General features: G+C 34.3%; 1 protein-coding gene across 5 annotated transcripts; it reads right to left on the bottom strand.

Moving 5' to 3' along the window:
* Positions 1-5,042: 5,042 nt before the first annotated feature.
* Positions 5,043-7,305, bottom strand: LOC106786305 (glutathione S-transferase 1-1-like). Of its 5 annotated transcripts, none has more exons than XM_014747526.1 (7): positions 7,070-7,305; positions 6,621-6,734; positions 6,100-6,258; positions 5,907-5,965; positions 5,678-5,819; positions 5,436-5,603; positions 5,043-5,279 (listed from the first exon to the last, which is right to left on the bottom strand). In XM_014747526.1, exons 3-7 carry the CDS (start codon positions 6,238-6,240, stop codon positions 5,124-5,126), a joined length of 666 nt encoding a protein of 221 aa, XP_014603012.1. In that variant the 5' UTR covers positions 6,241-6,258; positions 6,621-6,734; positions 7,070-7,305; the 3' UTR covers positions 5,043-5,123. The 5 variants fall into 5 exon arrangements, with proteins under 5 accessions (XP_014603012.1, XP_014603014.1, XP_014603013.1 ...); XM_014747528.1 differs by having other exon boundaries at positions 6,621-6,719; XM_014747527.1 differs by having other exon boundaries at positions 7,113-7,305.
* Between the last annotated feature and the right edge of the window lie 7,574 nt (positions 7,306-14,879).

Raw genomic sequence — 14,879 nt, 5'->3', positions numbered from 1 at the left:
TGCCGGCAGTTTAATTACCTACTTTGTCAAATAATAATAATAATAATAATAATAATAATAATATTCTTCGCGCGTTATAATATATAAAATAAATAGCATATAAAAATAAAATATAAAATGAAGAGTTCATTGAACACATAATAATATTCGATACTAGTATGCATGTGCAACACGTTGAAAATGATTCGATTTCATGCGCAGGAGTAATAGTTTATTGATTGACTATGGTAGTAGTATATGTGTGTGTGTGTGTGTGTTTTTTTTTTTATCTTCAATCACCCACCTCCCCTATCCCCCCTCCCCCCGATCCTCATGAAAAATAGCTGAGAGAAGGTGGCGAAGGGAAAAATCACTTTGCATAAACGTACATAGTCGGGGATCGATAAGTAGGAGTGAAAGAGAGAAAGAGAAAGAGAAAGAGAGAAAGAGAGAAAGAGAGAGTGAGTTTAAAAACTTCTATGACCTACTTTTCCCCATTGCAAATGATTCCTTCGGAGTTTGAATACGGCCGCGGGACAAAACGACCGTTGTCTAAGGATCAGAAAAGAAGAACTTTTCTAAAGCCGCGAATCCTTTTCGATGGCAAGCTACTGGAAAAAGAAAAGGACAAAAAAGATAAAGAAAAAAAAGAAAAATAAAAGTAAAAGGAACCCATTTTATACGCTCGACTTACTCGTTTGCGCGTGTTTCTAACGACTCTTTCTCTATGCGAGCAAAGATAGTAGTCAGCTTGTAAAAACGTTAAGTTTGACTGCACAAAAGGAAGAACACAAAAAAATACACTTACACACACACACACACACGGAAAGAAAGAGAGAGAGAGAGACACATGCGCGTACACATACATTCATGGAATAAAAAAAAAAATAGGAAAAAAAAATAAAAGGAGATAAGAAAGGCTGAAGTTTAAGTTCACGAAAATCGTGCTCTGGCGTTAATTATCCAACCGTTGAATCCCCTTTCGATTATCCACGGTATTTAAACCTTTAGAATGTTAAATTGATTTTCTTCTTATTATTTCCGGAAAGTTTAAAACCTCCCTCACCCACCCTCCTCCTCCTCCTCCACCCTATTTTCTCTAAAGTAACACTCGTTCGTACGAATAATCGTTGTTGCATTTGACGATAGACAAAATCTCGGATTTTTAATTAAATCCTGTAACATTAAAAGAGAGCTATACATATTTATATTATAATCTTGCAAAAAAAAAAAAAAAAAGAAGTAATCGTCAATACCGGTTGACTTTAGGTTCGTTGAGTAAGGGACAAAAAAAAAACAAAAAAAAGAAAAAAGAAAAAAAAAATTTAAAAAGAGAAGGATTTTGTCAAATATATTATATAATCTCGTTTATATTAAGTAGATTTCTTTTATCTCTCGTGGAAATCGTAAAGCTTATCCTCCCTTTCCCMCCCCCCTCCCTCTCCCTCTCTCTCTCTCTCTCTCTGTTAAACGAGAAAAAGATTACAATTAGATTTTTTTTTAGCGTTTTCATGCTCTCGTCACGAGTTTTACGTCCGGTGAAACGCGCAAGTTGTACGATCTTATTACTTCTGAAGGATGAACAGAATCTCTGGTAGAAAAGGAAGGAAGGAAGGAAGGAAGGAATGGAATGGAATGGAATGGAATGGAATGGAATGGGTATAGAATGGGGGAGGGGGATGAGATGGTATGGTATGGTATGGTATGGAATGGTTGGTTCCTCCTTGGCCGAAGTAGAGAACCGGATTTTCGAGCGGTCGGAAACGAATTTCTGCTTCGTCATCCAGCAAGAAGAAAAGACCAGTTCGAGTGTTGCCGACTGTTACGCAATTGCTTTCTTTCTTTCTTACTACGAACGATAATTATATTTCTTTTGCGAGATAAGAACGAATGAAACAACAACAACAACAAAATAAAAAAAGAAAAGAAAAGGAAACAAGAGAGAAAGAGATTAGTGCAAATGATTAATAAAGTCACGATTTTATTATATATTCTCCTATCCAATTGTTATTATTTTATTTCAGATAAATTTGAAATAATAATAATAATATTTTGATGATATAGGTTCATAGGGAACTTGGACATGAAAAGAAGTAGTAAAAATAAAAAAGACGCTGAGCTTTAATGATTAAGTTGCTGAAGAAGTCCCAATAAAGGGACGAAACGTCCAACTTAATTAAATTAAGTTCTACTTCTTTTCATGTCCAAGTTCCCTATTAACCTATATCATCAAAAAATTATAATTTTGGACGAGAGAAAATATTGAATAAATAATAATAATAATAAACGTGTCATCGTTGATTGGTTACAATAATTGTGTTAACGTTTCGATATCATCAATACACGAAAAATGAAGTCAAAAAATTTCTATTAACATAATACTTATAAAATAATTTCGTTCATCCATATTCTCTATCTATTATAATTTTATTATTTTCATTTTTATTTATCTCTCTCTCTCTCTCATCATTTCATTTTTCTTTTTCTATCCCCTATATCCCAATCGCACAACTAAACGCGGGAAAGAATTGATTTCGTTCCCTCCCCTCACCCAGCCCCCCCCCTGTAAGTAATTGGCATAGCAATCAAAAAATAATTGAACTTTCAGAATCGCGTTTTGATGCAAATTGAGATTCAATCCAGGTTAGGGGTGACGAGGTGGCGGTGGGAGTGGGGTAGGGAGAGGGTATAACTATATAGATGAAAGAGAGAAAACAGAATGATCGTTGCTAAAGGAATTGCTTCGTTCATTTGTTATTACCGAATGAACGAAACTTGCGGAGACAGGTGGGTGATGATATTAAGGACCAAAGGAAAGCCCCAAACGAATTCACGTAACTCGTTCTTTTAGTAATTATTACTGGTAGTAACCAACAGGAGAGTGTTAAAGGAATTCAATGGAAATTCCATTATAAACTTCTATCTATTTATCTCTCTCTCTCTCTCTATCTCTCTCTCTCTTTCTATCACTCTCTTTATTTCTTTCTTCCTTTATTTTTATTACTTTCGTGGGCAGGTGGGGGGGGGGGAGGTTTTATAATCCAGTGAGCTACGTTTCCTATCCGCCCGGAATAATCTCAGTACTTGTACGCCGTTTTAACACCGTCAGCAAAATCATCCTCTGTTCTTCTTCTATTTCTTCTTCTTCTTCTTCTTCTATTCGAACTATACCAACGAAGCAAGTAACCAAGCAAGCAAGCAAGCAAGCAAGCAAGGAAGCAAGCAAGTAACGAACCAACTCAAAGCGTTCTTCTTCTCTACTCTTCCCTTCATCCGTTTACAGTAAATAGATTCCACGAAACACGATGGTGAAAAGCATCTCTCATCGAGTCCACTAGCTAGAACCACCGTTCTTCTATCCTACCTTTAATTCGCGAGACCGCACGTGCTATATTTCGCCTCGGTAACGGTATTATCAAGCAATAAAGAGAGAATGATGTAATTCACGGTTATAAGATTATATTATCAAGTAAATTCTATATAACGTTCTCGGTAATGAGAGATGATACCATACACCTCCTACATTTTCATGAAAAATATAATAAACAATTTGAAATGTATTATTATTTATATATATCATGTGTGTACTTTTGTTACATTATTAAAAATGAAAATTTCTTTTGAAAAAAAAATATTATATTTTATTTTTGGTCAACGAGAAAGGATAATATTTTTTTTTTTGTATTAATTAAGTCATATGTTTTTAATGCGCGCGTGTGTGTGTGTGTGTGTATTTTAAATTTGTATTTTTATACTATTGTTCAAATATATGAATTTTCCTCAATTAAATGAAATATTATATTTTCATTTTTATATTTGTGGATTGAAATAAATATCTTTATTAGTGGAGATACATTTTGCTTCGTCCGCGTACGAGGAAATTAATAATATACTTTTTATTTATTAAAATGGTTATATCTGTAAGAAATATTTCATTAAATATTATTATCATTGTAATTCGATGAAGATTTTATTATTGGAAACGATCAACGATATTGTGTGAATTCCCATACAAGTCGAAGATATTCTTATATTCTAATGAAACAGATCTATTAAGAATAATTAATAATGAAATATTGAATATCCGATAGAGAGAGAGAGAGATATATACAAGTAAAAATTATTATCGTAATTTGATAATGATATTATTATTATTATTTGAAACGCGATCAACGAACGATGCTTCTTCTTCGACGTACACGAAATAAATAAAATTAAGGCTAATGATTTTTAGAATTAATATACTTGTGTAAGTCAAAAATATCCTCTGTATTGTATTGAAACAGATAAACAATAGGAAAATGTCATCCCCATTGAGAAAGTTTACATTGACTCTGACATAAGCGGGAAGGAAACTTCACGATGAGTTTACTTAGGTGTTTACCCATTGTTTGCATTGAGTTTATGTTTTTTATTTAACGTAGTAGTTTCGTAGAAGATTTGATCTCTTAGTTAATTTTTTTAGAATAAGATGAAAAAGTATACAATCTTCTTGGTCAAGCTTGAAAATGTTTTTGTATATTTTTTTGTTTATTCAATGGATAAACAACGAGATAATTAAATTTTACCTTACTTAATTTAAAAATATACGATCTCTTGTATAATATTTAATTATGAAAATAAATTATTTCAATTATTATTTTTAGGGAATAAAAAAATAATAGAAGTAATAGAAAAGAACAAAACAAATCAAATATCTTATAAATTTAAATTAATCTTTCGCAGAAAGAATATTTTGTTGTTAACTTTGTTCTTTTGAAAAGAAAAATAATTGAAGTGGCATGTTATAGGACAACAAATTTACAATAAAACACAAAATGTTGAACGAATGGAATTTAGAAACCTTAAAACGTTCCGCACGCGGGGTCTCCGCAACGAGAAACGGAGGGAGGAGGCCCGTTTCAATGGCAAGGAGAAACGATGCGTGAAGTTTATACAAGCTCAAAAGCTTTTATTAAAAAAGTTTCTTCTTTCGATAGTTTTCCCTTGGTGTTTTTTCCTGTCCGTCTCTCTTTCCAACTTTTTCTTTATGATTCGTAACAACTAAAACGAACGGAAAAGTGGACCAGAGAAATTCTGTTTAATTTCGATTGGCAGATGAATATACAACTACGTCAACTACATCCCTCTACGAGCATACTTAATTAAACTACTTCGGTCAAATTAGCACGATAAGCTTCGTTGAATATTTGTTTTCCAGCAGCATGAATTTCCTCGAAACCAAATTTTTCCATGACAGTTTTGCATCGATCGTACCAAACAACCACATTATCGTAACGACTGATATCGAATTCGAATGTCTGCAAAAAATACAATCGATGATTGTATATGATATGAAACATTAACATTTCGCTTATCTCTTTATTACGATTAATTAACGTAATCTGCCACACAAGACTACCAAGAAGAAAAAAAGAAGAAAATATAATAATTTAATATCAATTGATTAAACAAACCTCTAACATTACGATGCTCGTTGATATGCTAAAATCAGCAATAGTTAAATAATCACCGGCAACGTAATCACTGTCATTTAAAAATGCGTTCAATACATCGCAAGATTTTTCTAAATTTTCTATAGCCTTCTCGTCTATGGTATTTTTTTTGCCAAAAATTATTGGAAACTACGAGATATGATTTAAAGTATTAAAAAATATATATGTAAATCATATTATTAAAAAAAACATATTAAACTTACGTAACATTTTCCTATATTATTATACAACGTGCCTATATCGAAGTATAATCTTTGATCCACTATACCACGTTTTTTTGGATCCTTAGGATATAGCGAATCATCTTTGGCATATTTTTCAACCAAATATTGCATTATAACACGACTGTTAAAATATTATTAAAATATAATTACCTAAACGAATTATTATTATTATTATAATTATATCCAAGACACAAAATAGTATACTTGCCTTTCCCACAAAACGATATTATTATCATCGATAGTAGGTATAGTGTGTTGAGGATTAATCTAAAACAAAAATATATTGTTTAACAATATATAAGTATAAAGAATAAAAATAAGAATTAAAAAAAGAAAAAAAGAAATAAAAAAGAAATTGGAAAGTAAAAGTTTATTACATCGAGTAAGTATAAAAAAGGTACCTTTACAAATTCTGCCTTCATTTGTTCACCCTTGAGTGGATTGATCGATTTCAAGTTGAAGTGCACACCTATCGCTTTGCCGAGCAATAAAATCATTCGGCAAGGTGGACTCAGTGGAAAGTAATAAAAATCAATTGGCATTTTGCCGTTTCACTAGATCTACAAAGAAAAAAACAAAATCCTTTTCTTATATTTTTTTCCTTCCCTCTCTCTCTCTTTTCTTTTTTTTTTTTTTTATTTTTATATCCGTTAGCTACTATATATTATTCTTCTTCCCTTTTTCACCAACGTATACATACACCAAAACGGTTTTTCACTTTCCGATAGGCCAGTAGTAGCAGCAGCGAGAAAACAAACGAGATTTTTATACTTTAGCTGTTAAGTTAAGACAAACTTTTGAATCTGGAAAGCCACTACCACCAACCACCACCCACCAACCAACCACTACCACTACCACCACTACTACTACCACCAGGATAGTAGATGAGAAAACCGCATACGAATTCTTGTCGCGTTTGTACCTTGTGATCCGAGGCTTCAACTCAACGAGTTGTCGAGCTTGGCAAGACAAAAGTCGATGGAATTTTATACAGTGTGGCAAACCAGTAGACTTTCCCCCTCTGGATAGGAAAACTCTTTTCGTGAGGAGAAAAAGAAATAGAAATAGAAATAGAATGAAAGTAAAAGACACAGAGAAAGAAAGAAAGAGATTTTTCTATTATTTCAAGAGATCAAATTCTCAAGAGAGAAAATAATTTAATCGACTAAAATGGAAATATAAAATAATATGAAACAATATGAAAGAAAACATTGCTTTTCATATTATCGATTAAATTTTGTAAATTGTATTTAATTTATTAAACTAATTGACATTCCTATTCCTATTCCTCGTGGTCATTATCCTCTCTCTCTCTCTCTCTCTCTCTCTCTCTCTCTCTCTATCTGTTTCTCTCGTATGTGCGCTGACTACCACTCGTCTTCTAATTTAATTGATCGATGATTATCACTGATACTCGAAATACGTAGATGCCACTCCAATTAATAGGTTTATTATCAACACGCAGGGATTCATCAAAGTATCATCGAGCTAGTCCTATTACTATTCGAAGGGGAAGAAATAAATGGTGAAGGGATGGAGGAGGAGGAGGAGGTGGTTGTGGTAGTGATGGTGTAGTTAAGGATGAGACACGTGTACGATTCCGAAGCACGACGAACTTACAAATGAAGCTAAGGGTATAATATAGCTTGGATTCATACAATATACTTTCCTATAAAGAGTTTCCATGACGATAATAGCAAACAACAAAACAAAGACCTTGGGACCTATTATAGTACTCTATCTATCTGTCTCTTACATTAGTTCCTGAAAATTTTCATCTCTTATTCGATCAATAATTATAGAAAATTATTTTAATATTATTTTATCACATTTGTAATATAATGTTTTGTTTATTTTTCGATAGAAATATTATCTCAAAGAAACAATTAATATTTCGTACGGGATTTACTATAACCGAAATTATGTGATAAAGTTATGCTAATGAATTGAAAATTTCATTTGATCGCGTTTTTCAAAGTATCTCTTTTCAAAGTTAGTCTACTGCTGTTGCTGGCTGCTGTTGCTGCTGATGATGCTGGTGGTCATCTTCAAAGAAATACGTTACTAGATGTATATTTTTGATATTTCGTAGATATATCGCATACGTAATTTCAACGTAGCAGCACTTTACGGGATGGTAACGACGAGATGCCGCCGTACCGGCAAATTATTCAAATGGAAACCCCTTTTGCGGGGAGTCGAATAAAACGAAGACGTTAATATCATGGGGCGTATTCGCGCGCAATAAATAAAAGCAGCATAGCTCTCTCTCTCTTTCTCTCTCACGGTCGAGGAAATTTCAATGTAAACTAAATATAATTGTCTAAGCAACAATGATTCCATTGTTCTTTAACTATGGACTGTTCTTTATCAATTCGAATGACGATCGTTCGAAATTGTATACGAGAAAAAATAAGAAAGATAAAGAAATGAATTGAGAGAAGTGAAACGAATAAAAAAAGGGGATAATAAGGGGGTGGGGTGGAAGGTGGAGAAAGAAGAAAAGAAAATTGAAGAAAAAGTTTGCGTTGAAAGGTTAAGTAAGGTGAGAATTTTTGAGACAACGAATAACTAACGCTCTTACAAGAGTGCTTTTAAAGAGTTGCTGACATTCGAGTAGCTAGCTTGCTAGCTTGCTAGCTAGCTAGAAAGCTCGTTGTTCACTTTTATTTGCAGCTTTCCATTTATCTCAATAAATTTCTTTCGTTATTGTCGCCACCTGGGAGACCTCGACGCGATCTCATTTTCAGCCAACAATTATATGTGAATTATTACGGCAATATAATTGTGATTCACAGCGAAACGGCACGTCATGGCATGGCATGGCACGGCAGCAGCCGTTTTAAAATGACCCAGGGTTAACATAAGCACCCTGCCTGAATTGTCGACGACTATATTCGCGAAACCCTTTTTACCCTATCCCCCTTTCATCTCTGTGTCCCACACCAACTACTTTAATTTTTATTTGATTACACTCGATCGATGTTAAAACAATAATAATTATCTGTGTCCAACCGATTTATCCTTTAAAAGTATATATACAATCTCTATATTGATAAAGACCATTTTTTAGAATTACCAACGAAAGTACAAATGAAAAGAAGCAAAGTACTTACTTTCCAATCTCTGTTGCTAACAAAAACGAAATGAAACAAATGCGAAAAAGGAAAAAGAGAAAAAAAGGGGAAGAAAAAAATAGCCTCGAAAAAAAAAAAAGACAACAAAACAAAGCCAACAAAAAAACAATCCAAACGAGAGAACGAACAAAATCATCCTAACGAACCACTTTGTAAAATTAGTCGAGGGACTGGGCGAGCAGACAAAAAAAAAAAAAGTATAAAAATAAAAAATAGGAAAAAAAGAGGCAGACAGAAGGTGGGGGAGGGGGCGGGAGGTTGGTACAAAAAAAAAAGAAAAAAGAAAAAATATAGAAGAAATGTATGATCGAGTTTAATTCGATTATTTTGCAAATGCACGCCTGGGATTCGCGAGGAACGAGCGCTTCAACTCGAAAAGTTTGAAACTAAGCGGCTAATAGCGGTCGTTTATCAACCGACGTTAATTGGAATGCACCGTTAAGCGAGCATGACGATGGCGTATGGTGTCTCCCTTGTGTGCAAACGCTTTTCCTCATCTCGTGAAAACAACGTCCCGCGAATCCAAACCAACTTCCATTCGCGTTCTCTACCGCGGACAATGATCAAACGAGATCAAGCGTTATTTTTAAAAGCAAGAGAAACAAACGTAAAAAAAAGAACCCAGTTTTCAACTCCCCATATCACCTACCCTAGTTCTTTTTTTTTCTCCCACTCTTTTCTCTAGGTAAATTTAACGAAAGGAAAGGATGTTAGCAAAAACCTGATGGTTGCATTCGACCGATGTAAAACGCGAATTTCTTTCCCCTTTCTTTTTCCTCCTTATTTCTTGTTGGTTTTATTGTTTTTTGTTTTGCGTTTCCTTTTATTTATTTATTGTTTTTTTTTGTTTACTTATTACGAACGCGTTTTACTCAACGTCGGCAATTCAGATCGCGACAAAAATATTCGTTTCAGGATGAAAAATTAAATGCCTACCGAGATGATCTCGATGGAATGGATGATTCCATTAATTCGCATTAAGTCAAATCCTAACTCGTCTAGCTCGTCAAATTCGAATAAAGATAAGAGACGAAAAAAAAGAAAAAAAATAAATCAAATTACGATTCGATAGGCGTTCGTTAAAGTGAAATAATATATCGTATGTGTTAGAAGGGTGATAAAGGGGAACAATAGGAAATCAAATTTGCCAAGCCCTTGTTCTGTTAGGTTTTTTTTCTTTTTCTTTTTTTTTTTTCCAACAACATTTTTATTACCAACGACGGATAAAATAGAACTATGGGATACTGTTGGGTGTCATCATCGATCGGCGTCAAGGTGCTGCCTTCCCCTTTAGTTGGCGAAATATCGCAGCAAGCAAGCAAGCAAGCATGCATGCAAGCAAGCAAGCACCGGGCGTGTCTCTCTTCTCTTCTCTTCTCTTCTCTTCTCTTCTCTTCTCTTCTCTTCTCTTCTCTACTCTTCTCTTCTCTACTCTTCTCAACGAAACGACACTATCGATTAGTCCAGCCGGATCCACTAGGATGGAAACTGAAAGAGACGAACGATTCTTTTCCAAATCGTCGAATAAATCACATTAACGTTGTTTCGCGGAATGGATACGAACGAACGAACGAACGACTATTGGGGAAAGTATAACTTTGGAGAAGAATTGATTACTTTATTCCTACGATGTTTTCAACATTTTTTCAATTCGTTCGCGTTTTATTGCACGAACTGCTGCTGCTGCTGCTGCTGCTGCTATTGCTAATTTTCTTATTTATTTTTTTTTCCTTTTTCTTCTTTTTTCTATCACATTATTCCTTTTTATTCTCCTACTTCTTTTTTTTTTTCTTTACTATACGAACACGATTAACGTTTTAAATTGAGCGTAAATCATGTTAGAAATGTAATGTAATGTAATGTAATGAAATGAAATGAAATGAAATGCGTTCTACCTTCAATCAAGAAAGAAACGCGAGTTTGTCGAATTGATTTAATATTTCTTTTTTCGCAAATTTAAGATTTAGATCAATAAATGAGTTCATTGACTGTAAAACCTTTAGATACAATAATTATTTATCAGGAGATAGTATCGATTGCTAAAGCCTTTGAATTATTTCGCATCGGTTGGTCATTAGGTACTATCCACTATACTAAATCGAACTTTGACGACGTGCTATAGACATTGTGTGCGTTTAAGAAGAAATCGATTTATCAAATGCTATAAATATTTTCCGAATGCATGCACGAGTGTTTTCATTGGCACGAAACGTGTTTTATAATATTATTCAAAAGATCGGAAGAACACCACCCCAATACTACCATATTATTATTATTATTATTATTATTATTATTATCGAGAATAGGTAAAGTTAAATTCGATATTTTTCAATAAGGTAACGAGGGAAAAGTAAAGTAACCACAGAAAGGAAAAGAAAAAGGTAGAGCAAACTAACGATTGAAATTTTGTTGCCTTTACCCTACCCCCCCTGTCCCCCTGTCCCACCACCCCACCCCTCTTGTGGATATATTATTAGTAAATTAAATTTAATTTAGAAACACAAGGTTGTGTCAGTGAGTAGTAAGAAATCGATATATGCCAGGTGCACAAATGTTTCTCGATATGCGAGTTCATTCGCGCATACTGTGTGCTCAAATCTCTTCCGTGTTCGAGCTTATCCAGAATTCGTATTCCATGCTTACATACGTGTGGGATACAATATTTACCTGCGGACGGTTTCTAGCAATATTTACTTAATCAAACCAATTCTTTTCCTACCTTTTCTCGTTGAGAGAACTAAAGGCTGAATGTGCCGCGATTGGTCTCTCTCGCTCCCTTTCCTTCTGTATATGTGTGTGTGTGTGCGTGTGTATGTATTGCTTGAGTTACACAGACGACGACGTATTTGCTTAAATTAGGATATAGTTACGAAAGGAATAGTTGATTAATATACGAATCTATCCATTTGTCCGTTTGTTTGACCAATTAGACGATTATTTAAATTTCATATACGAAATTTACAATTGTAAATTGTCTTGCAATTTTCTTCCATCTATATAATATCTCTTTCTTTGTATTAATTCGTAGATATTTTAAACGAAGACAAAAAAATGTAATGAATTAGAGTCGTTAATGTGATATAACAAGAATTACATCGGTAGAAAATTATTCAATAATCCAATTAATTCAAATCGTTTATCAAATTCTCTGATCAACAATAAAAAAAAAAAAAAAAGAAAAAAGAAAAAAAAAGAAAAAAGGGAATATAAATTATAAAAATTACGAAGATAGAAAACTGGGGCACGGAATTAATGAAATATGAAGATATTCCGCTTGATATTTCGATCGAGACGAGATAAAAGAGAATGAGAAACGGAGAAAGAGAGAAACACAGAGAGAGAGAGAGAGAGAGAGAATAAATAAATAAAAAAGAAAAGAAGTATATAAAATAAAAAAGAAAAAAAGAAAAAAATGTGAAAAGACAGAAACGAATTTCTTTTCTACGTTCTCTGAACGTTCGAGAAATTATTGGCACCTACGTCGCGATTATGGAAAGCGTTTCTAGAAAAGTACGTAAAGAAGACAGATTTATGTATACACACACACACACACATATATATATATCTATGTATACATATATTCGTACACACGTACACAAATACATATATATCTTTTACTCTTTTTCATTCACTCGGTATCTGGAACGAAGAGGATGCTTTTTGAGTCTGAGAAAGAGTCTTTGGGTTGGTAGAAGATGGGAGTATGGTCAATGAAGTCAAAGATGTCACGGTGTAACAGTGGCAAAGAGGGCGTTAGAATATTTTCTTTTCTAGAAAAGCGTAAAAGAAAGAGAAAGAGAAAGAGAGTAGAAGATCAAAGCATCCGTCGTCGTCGTCGTCGTCGTCGTTGCTCCTCGTCGTAGTCGTCGTAGTCGGTGAGAAAGAAAAAAAACGAAAGGAAGGGAAGAAGAAGAAGAAGAAGAAGAAGGAGTAAGAGGAAGGGGTGAGGGGGTGGAGTAGAAGTAAAAGGGAGGATGCTCGTAGATCTACGGAATGGAATCGAGAGAAAGACTGGGGAAGAGACGAGCTGATCTCTCGCCTCTACATCTCCAACGTTCAACTCCCAATTCCAACCGTCCCCCCCTATCCCCCTTTCTACCCCTTTCCACCCTCTCTTTCTCTTTCCCAAACCCCTTTCCCTTTCTCTCTGTTCCTATCTCCGCGTCTACTTTCTTGACTCGCCACCCCTTGGTAAAGCTCGTGTTGTCACTCGAGAAGTAGCAAAGACGTTACGAGTTCCAACGAGTTCTGAGCAAGTTAGAAACATCTTGGAAGTGGTAGTAGGCGTTAGTCTCCGTCAGGTTTCGCGAGTTGCCACCGTGGGGATTGCTTGTAACGAAGCATGCTCGTTATACCTCCTTCCTCCTGCTCCTCCTCCTTCTCTTCTCTTCTTCATCCTTTTCTTACCCTATACACCCCTATATCTATCTTTCTCTGTTCGTTGTTACGAACAGCATGTAAAAGCGTATAGAGAAGTAAGGAAACGAGCTTTGAGGAGTAACAACGTTTTGTCCTAACTTACAAGTACCCGCTTGAATCAGCACGATAAACGTCGAATCGAGTAGTACTATATTTCTTCAACATTATATCCTATTTTCCGTCACGCATACACAATGAAGAAATCCCATTTCTTTTTTTTTTACTCCTTTTTAGAGTGCACGTATAAATCTATGTAAGTGTATACGCGATAGGTATACGCGTTTACGTGTAAATACGTGTGTTTACCTTATAGTCACTAACCTACACTCCCTCCCTCCTACTTTCMCCCTTCTTMCCCCCCCCCCTTTCTCATCCTCCACCTTTATCCTATTTTTCTCTCGATCGTTGTACGTAGTTCGACTGGAATCGAGTAGAACTTGAGAAACCTTTTTCAAGTTATTCCACATGCTAGACTCGAAACGAGTGTATATATATATATATATATATATATCGTTATAGGAAATATATATATATATATATATATATGTGTGTGTGAGGGAATCCGAGAAAAAGACAGTCTCAGACTTTAACTTACTGAATTATAACGAAATTTTCTCTTTCTTTATTTATTTCTTTATTTATTTCTTTCTTTCTTTCTTTCTTTATTTATTTATTTTCTTTTACCTTGTTCAAGAAAAAACTAAACATAACTTTTATCCACAAAGCTCGTAGAGCTCACTGTTCCAAGTGTTGTTCCGATAATTCGCAACGAGATATCCTTCCGAATTTACTTGGCCGTTCGATATTCGTTTTGTTTATCGGTCAATTTATTATTACTCAACGATGTTTCCCTTTCTCGGTCTTGAATGAAAAAGAAAAAAGAAAAACAAAATTAAATGAAATAAATAGATTTCACGACTATTATTCGGGGATAGAATTTTAGAGACAACAAGGGAGGATGATAAAGGATTGGTATCGATAAACGTTTTAAACGAAATGCGGTGAGTTGGCTTGTGAAGAGGAATAATAGTAGTTGAAACAGCAACCGAAGAGGAAACACAGTTTAAAGAGAAAAGGGTTGAAAGGTTCGATGGGTTTCTTCTATCTGCGTTGACCATACATACACCGTACTAACGATTACTGATCGTTACTATATCATCGAGAGTTCACTCAGCTGCACTCAGTCTTAAACGCCGATGGAACGACGTGTTCTGGGAATCTGGGATGAGATAGAATATATCTACATATACAAACACACGCAAACGCACGCACGCACGCACGCACGCAAATATATATGTTACCGTCAAAACCTGTGTATGTTCCGATACGATAAGGAACAAAAGATACAGATTTCCGTGGAAATCTCTATGAATATCTGTCTAAATAATGTCTAGAAAATATAGCCTGAACCTTTGCAAATCGATTTATAACTCGATAAGATATTTTACACCTAGGAAAAAGGGTGTACTTTAATTTAATATATGTTTCATTAAAATCCATGTGCTTCTAAAAGTATAAAAAATATTTATCGAAACTTTTCAAAGAAATTGCAAAGATGCACAATTTACAGCATTGCATTCTCTGACATTTTCTGAATTTTACGTGCTTAATTTATAACTCGATAT

Source organism: Polistes canadensis, unplaced genomic scaffold (genome assembly GCF_001313835.1).
Source record: "Polistes canadensis isolate GaletaPanama2010 unplaced genomic scaffold, ASM131383v1 scaffold_71, whole genome shotgun sequence".
NCBI classification, from domain to species: Eukaryota; Metazoa; Arthropoda; class Insecta; order Hymenoptera; family Vespidae; genus Polistes; species Polistes canadensis.
The sequence above is the reverse complement of the archived record's forward strand: the minus strand, read 5'-3'. Positions and strand labels throughout refer to the sequence as shown.

What these genes read in the sequence shown, in the direction of transcription:
- LOC106786305 (XM_014747526.1), bottom strand. Translation starts at nt 6,240, where the DNA reads ATGCCAATTGATTTTTATTACTTTCCACTGAGTCCACCTTGCCGAATG. An exon ending in TGAAGGCAGAATTTGTAAAG is followed by an intron (nt 5,966 to 6,099) that starts GTACCTTTTTTA and finishes TTTTTGTTTTAG; the next exon opens with ATTAATCCTCAACACACTAT. An exon ending in ATAATATAGGAAAATGTTAC is followed by an intron (nt 5,604 to 5,677) that starts GTAAGTTTAATA and finishes CATATCTCGTAG; the next exon opens with TTTCCAATAATTTTTGGCAA.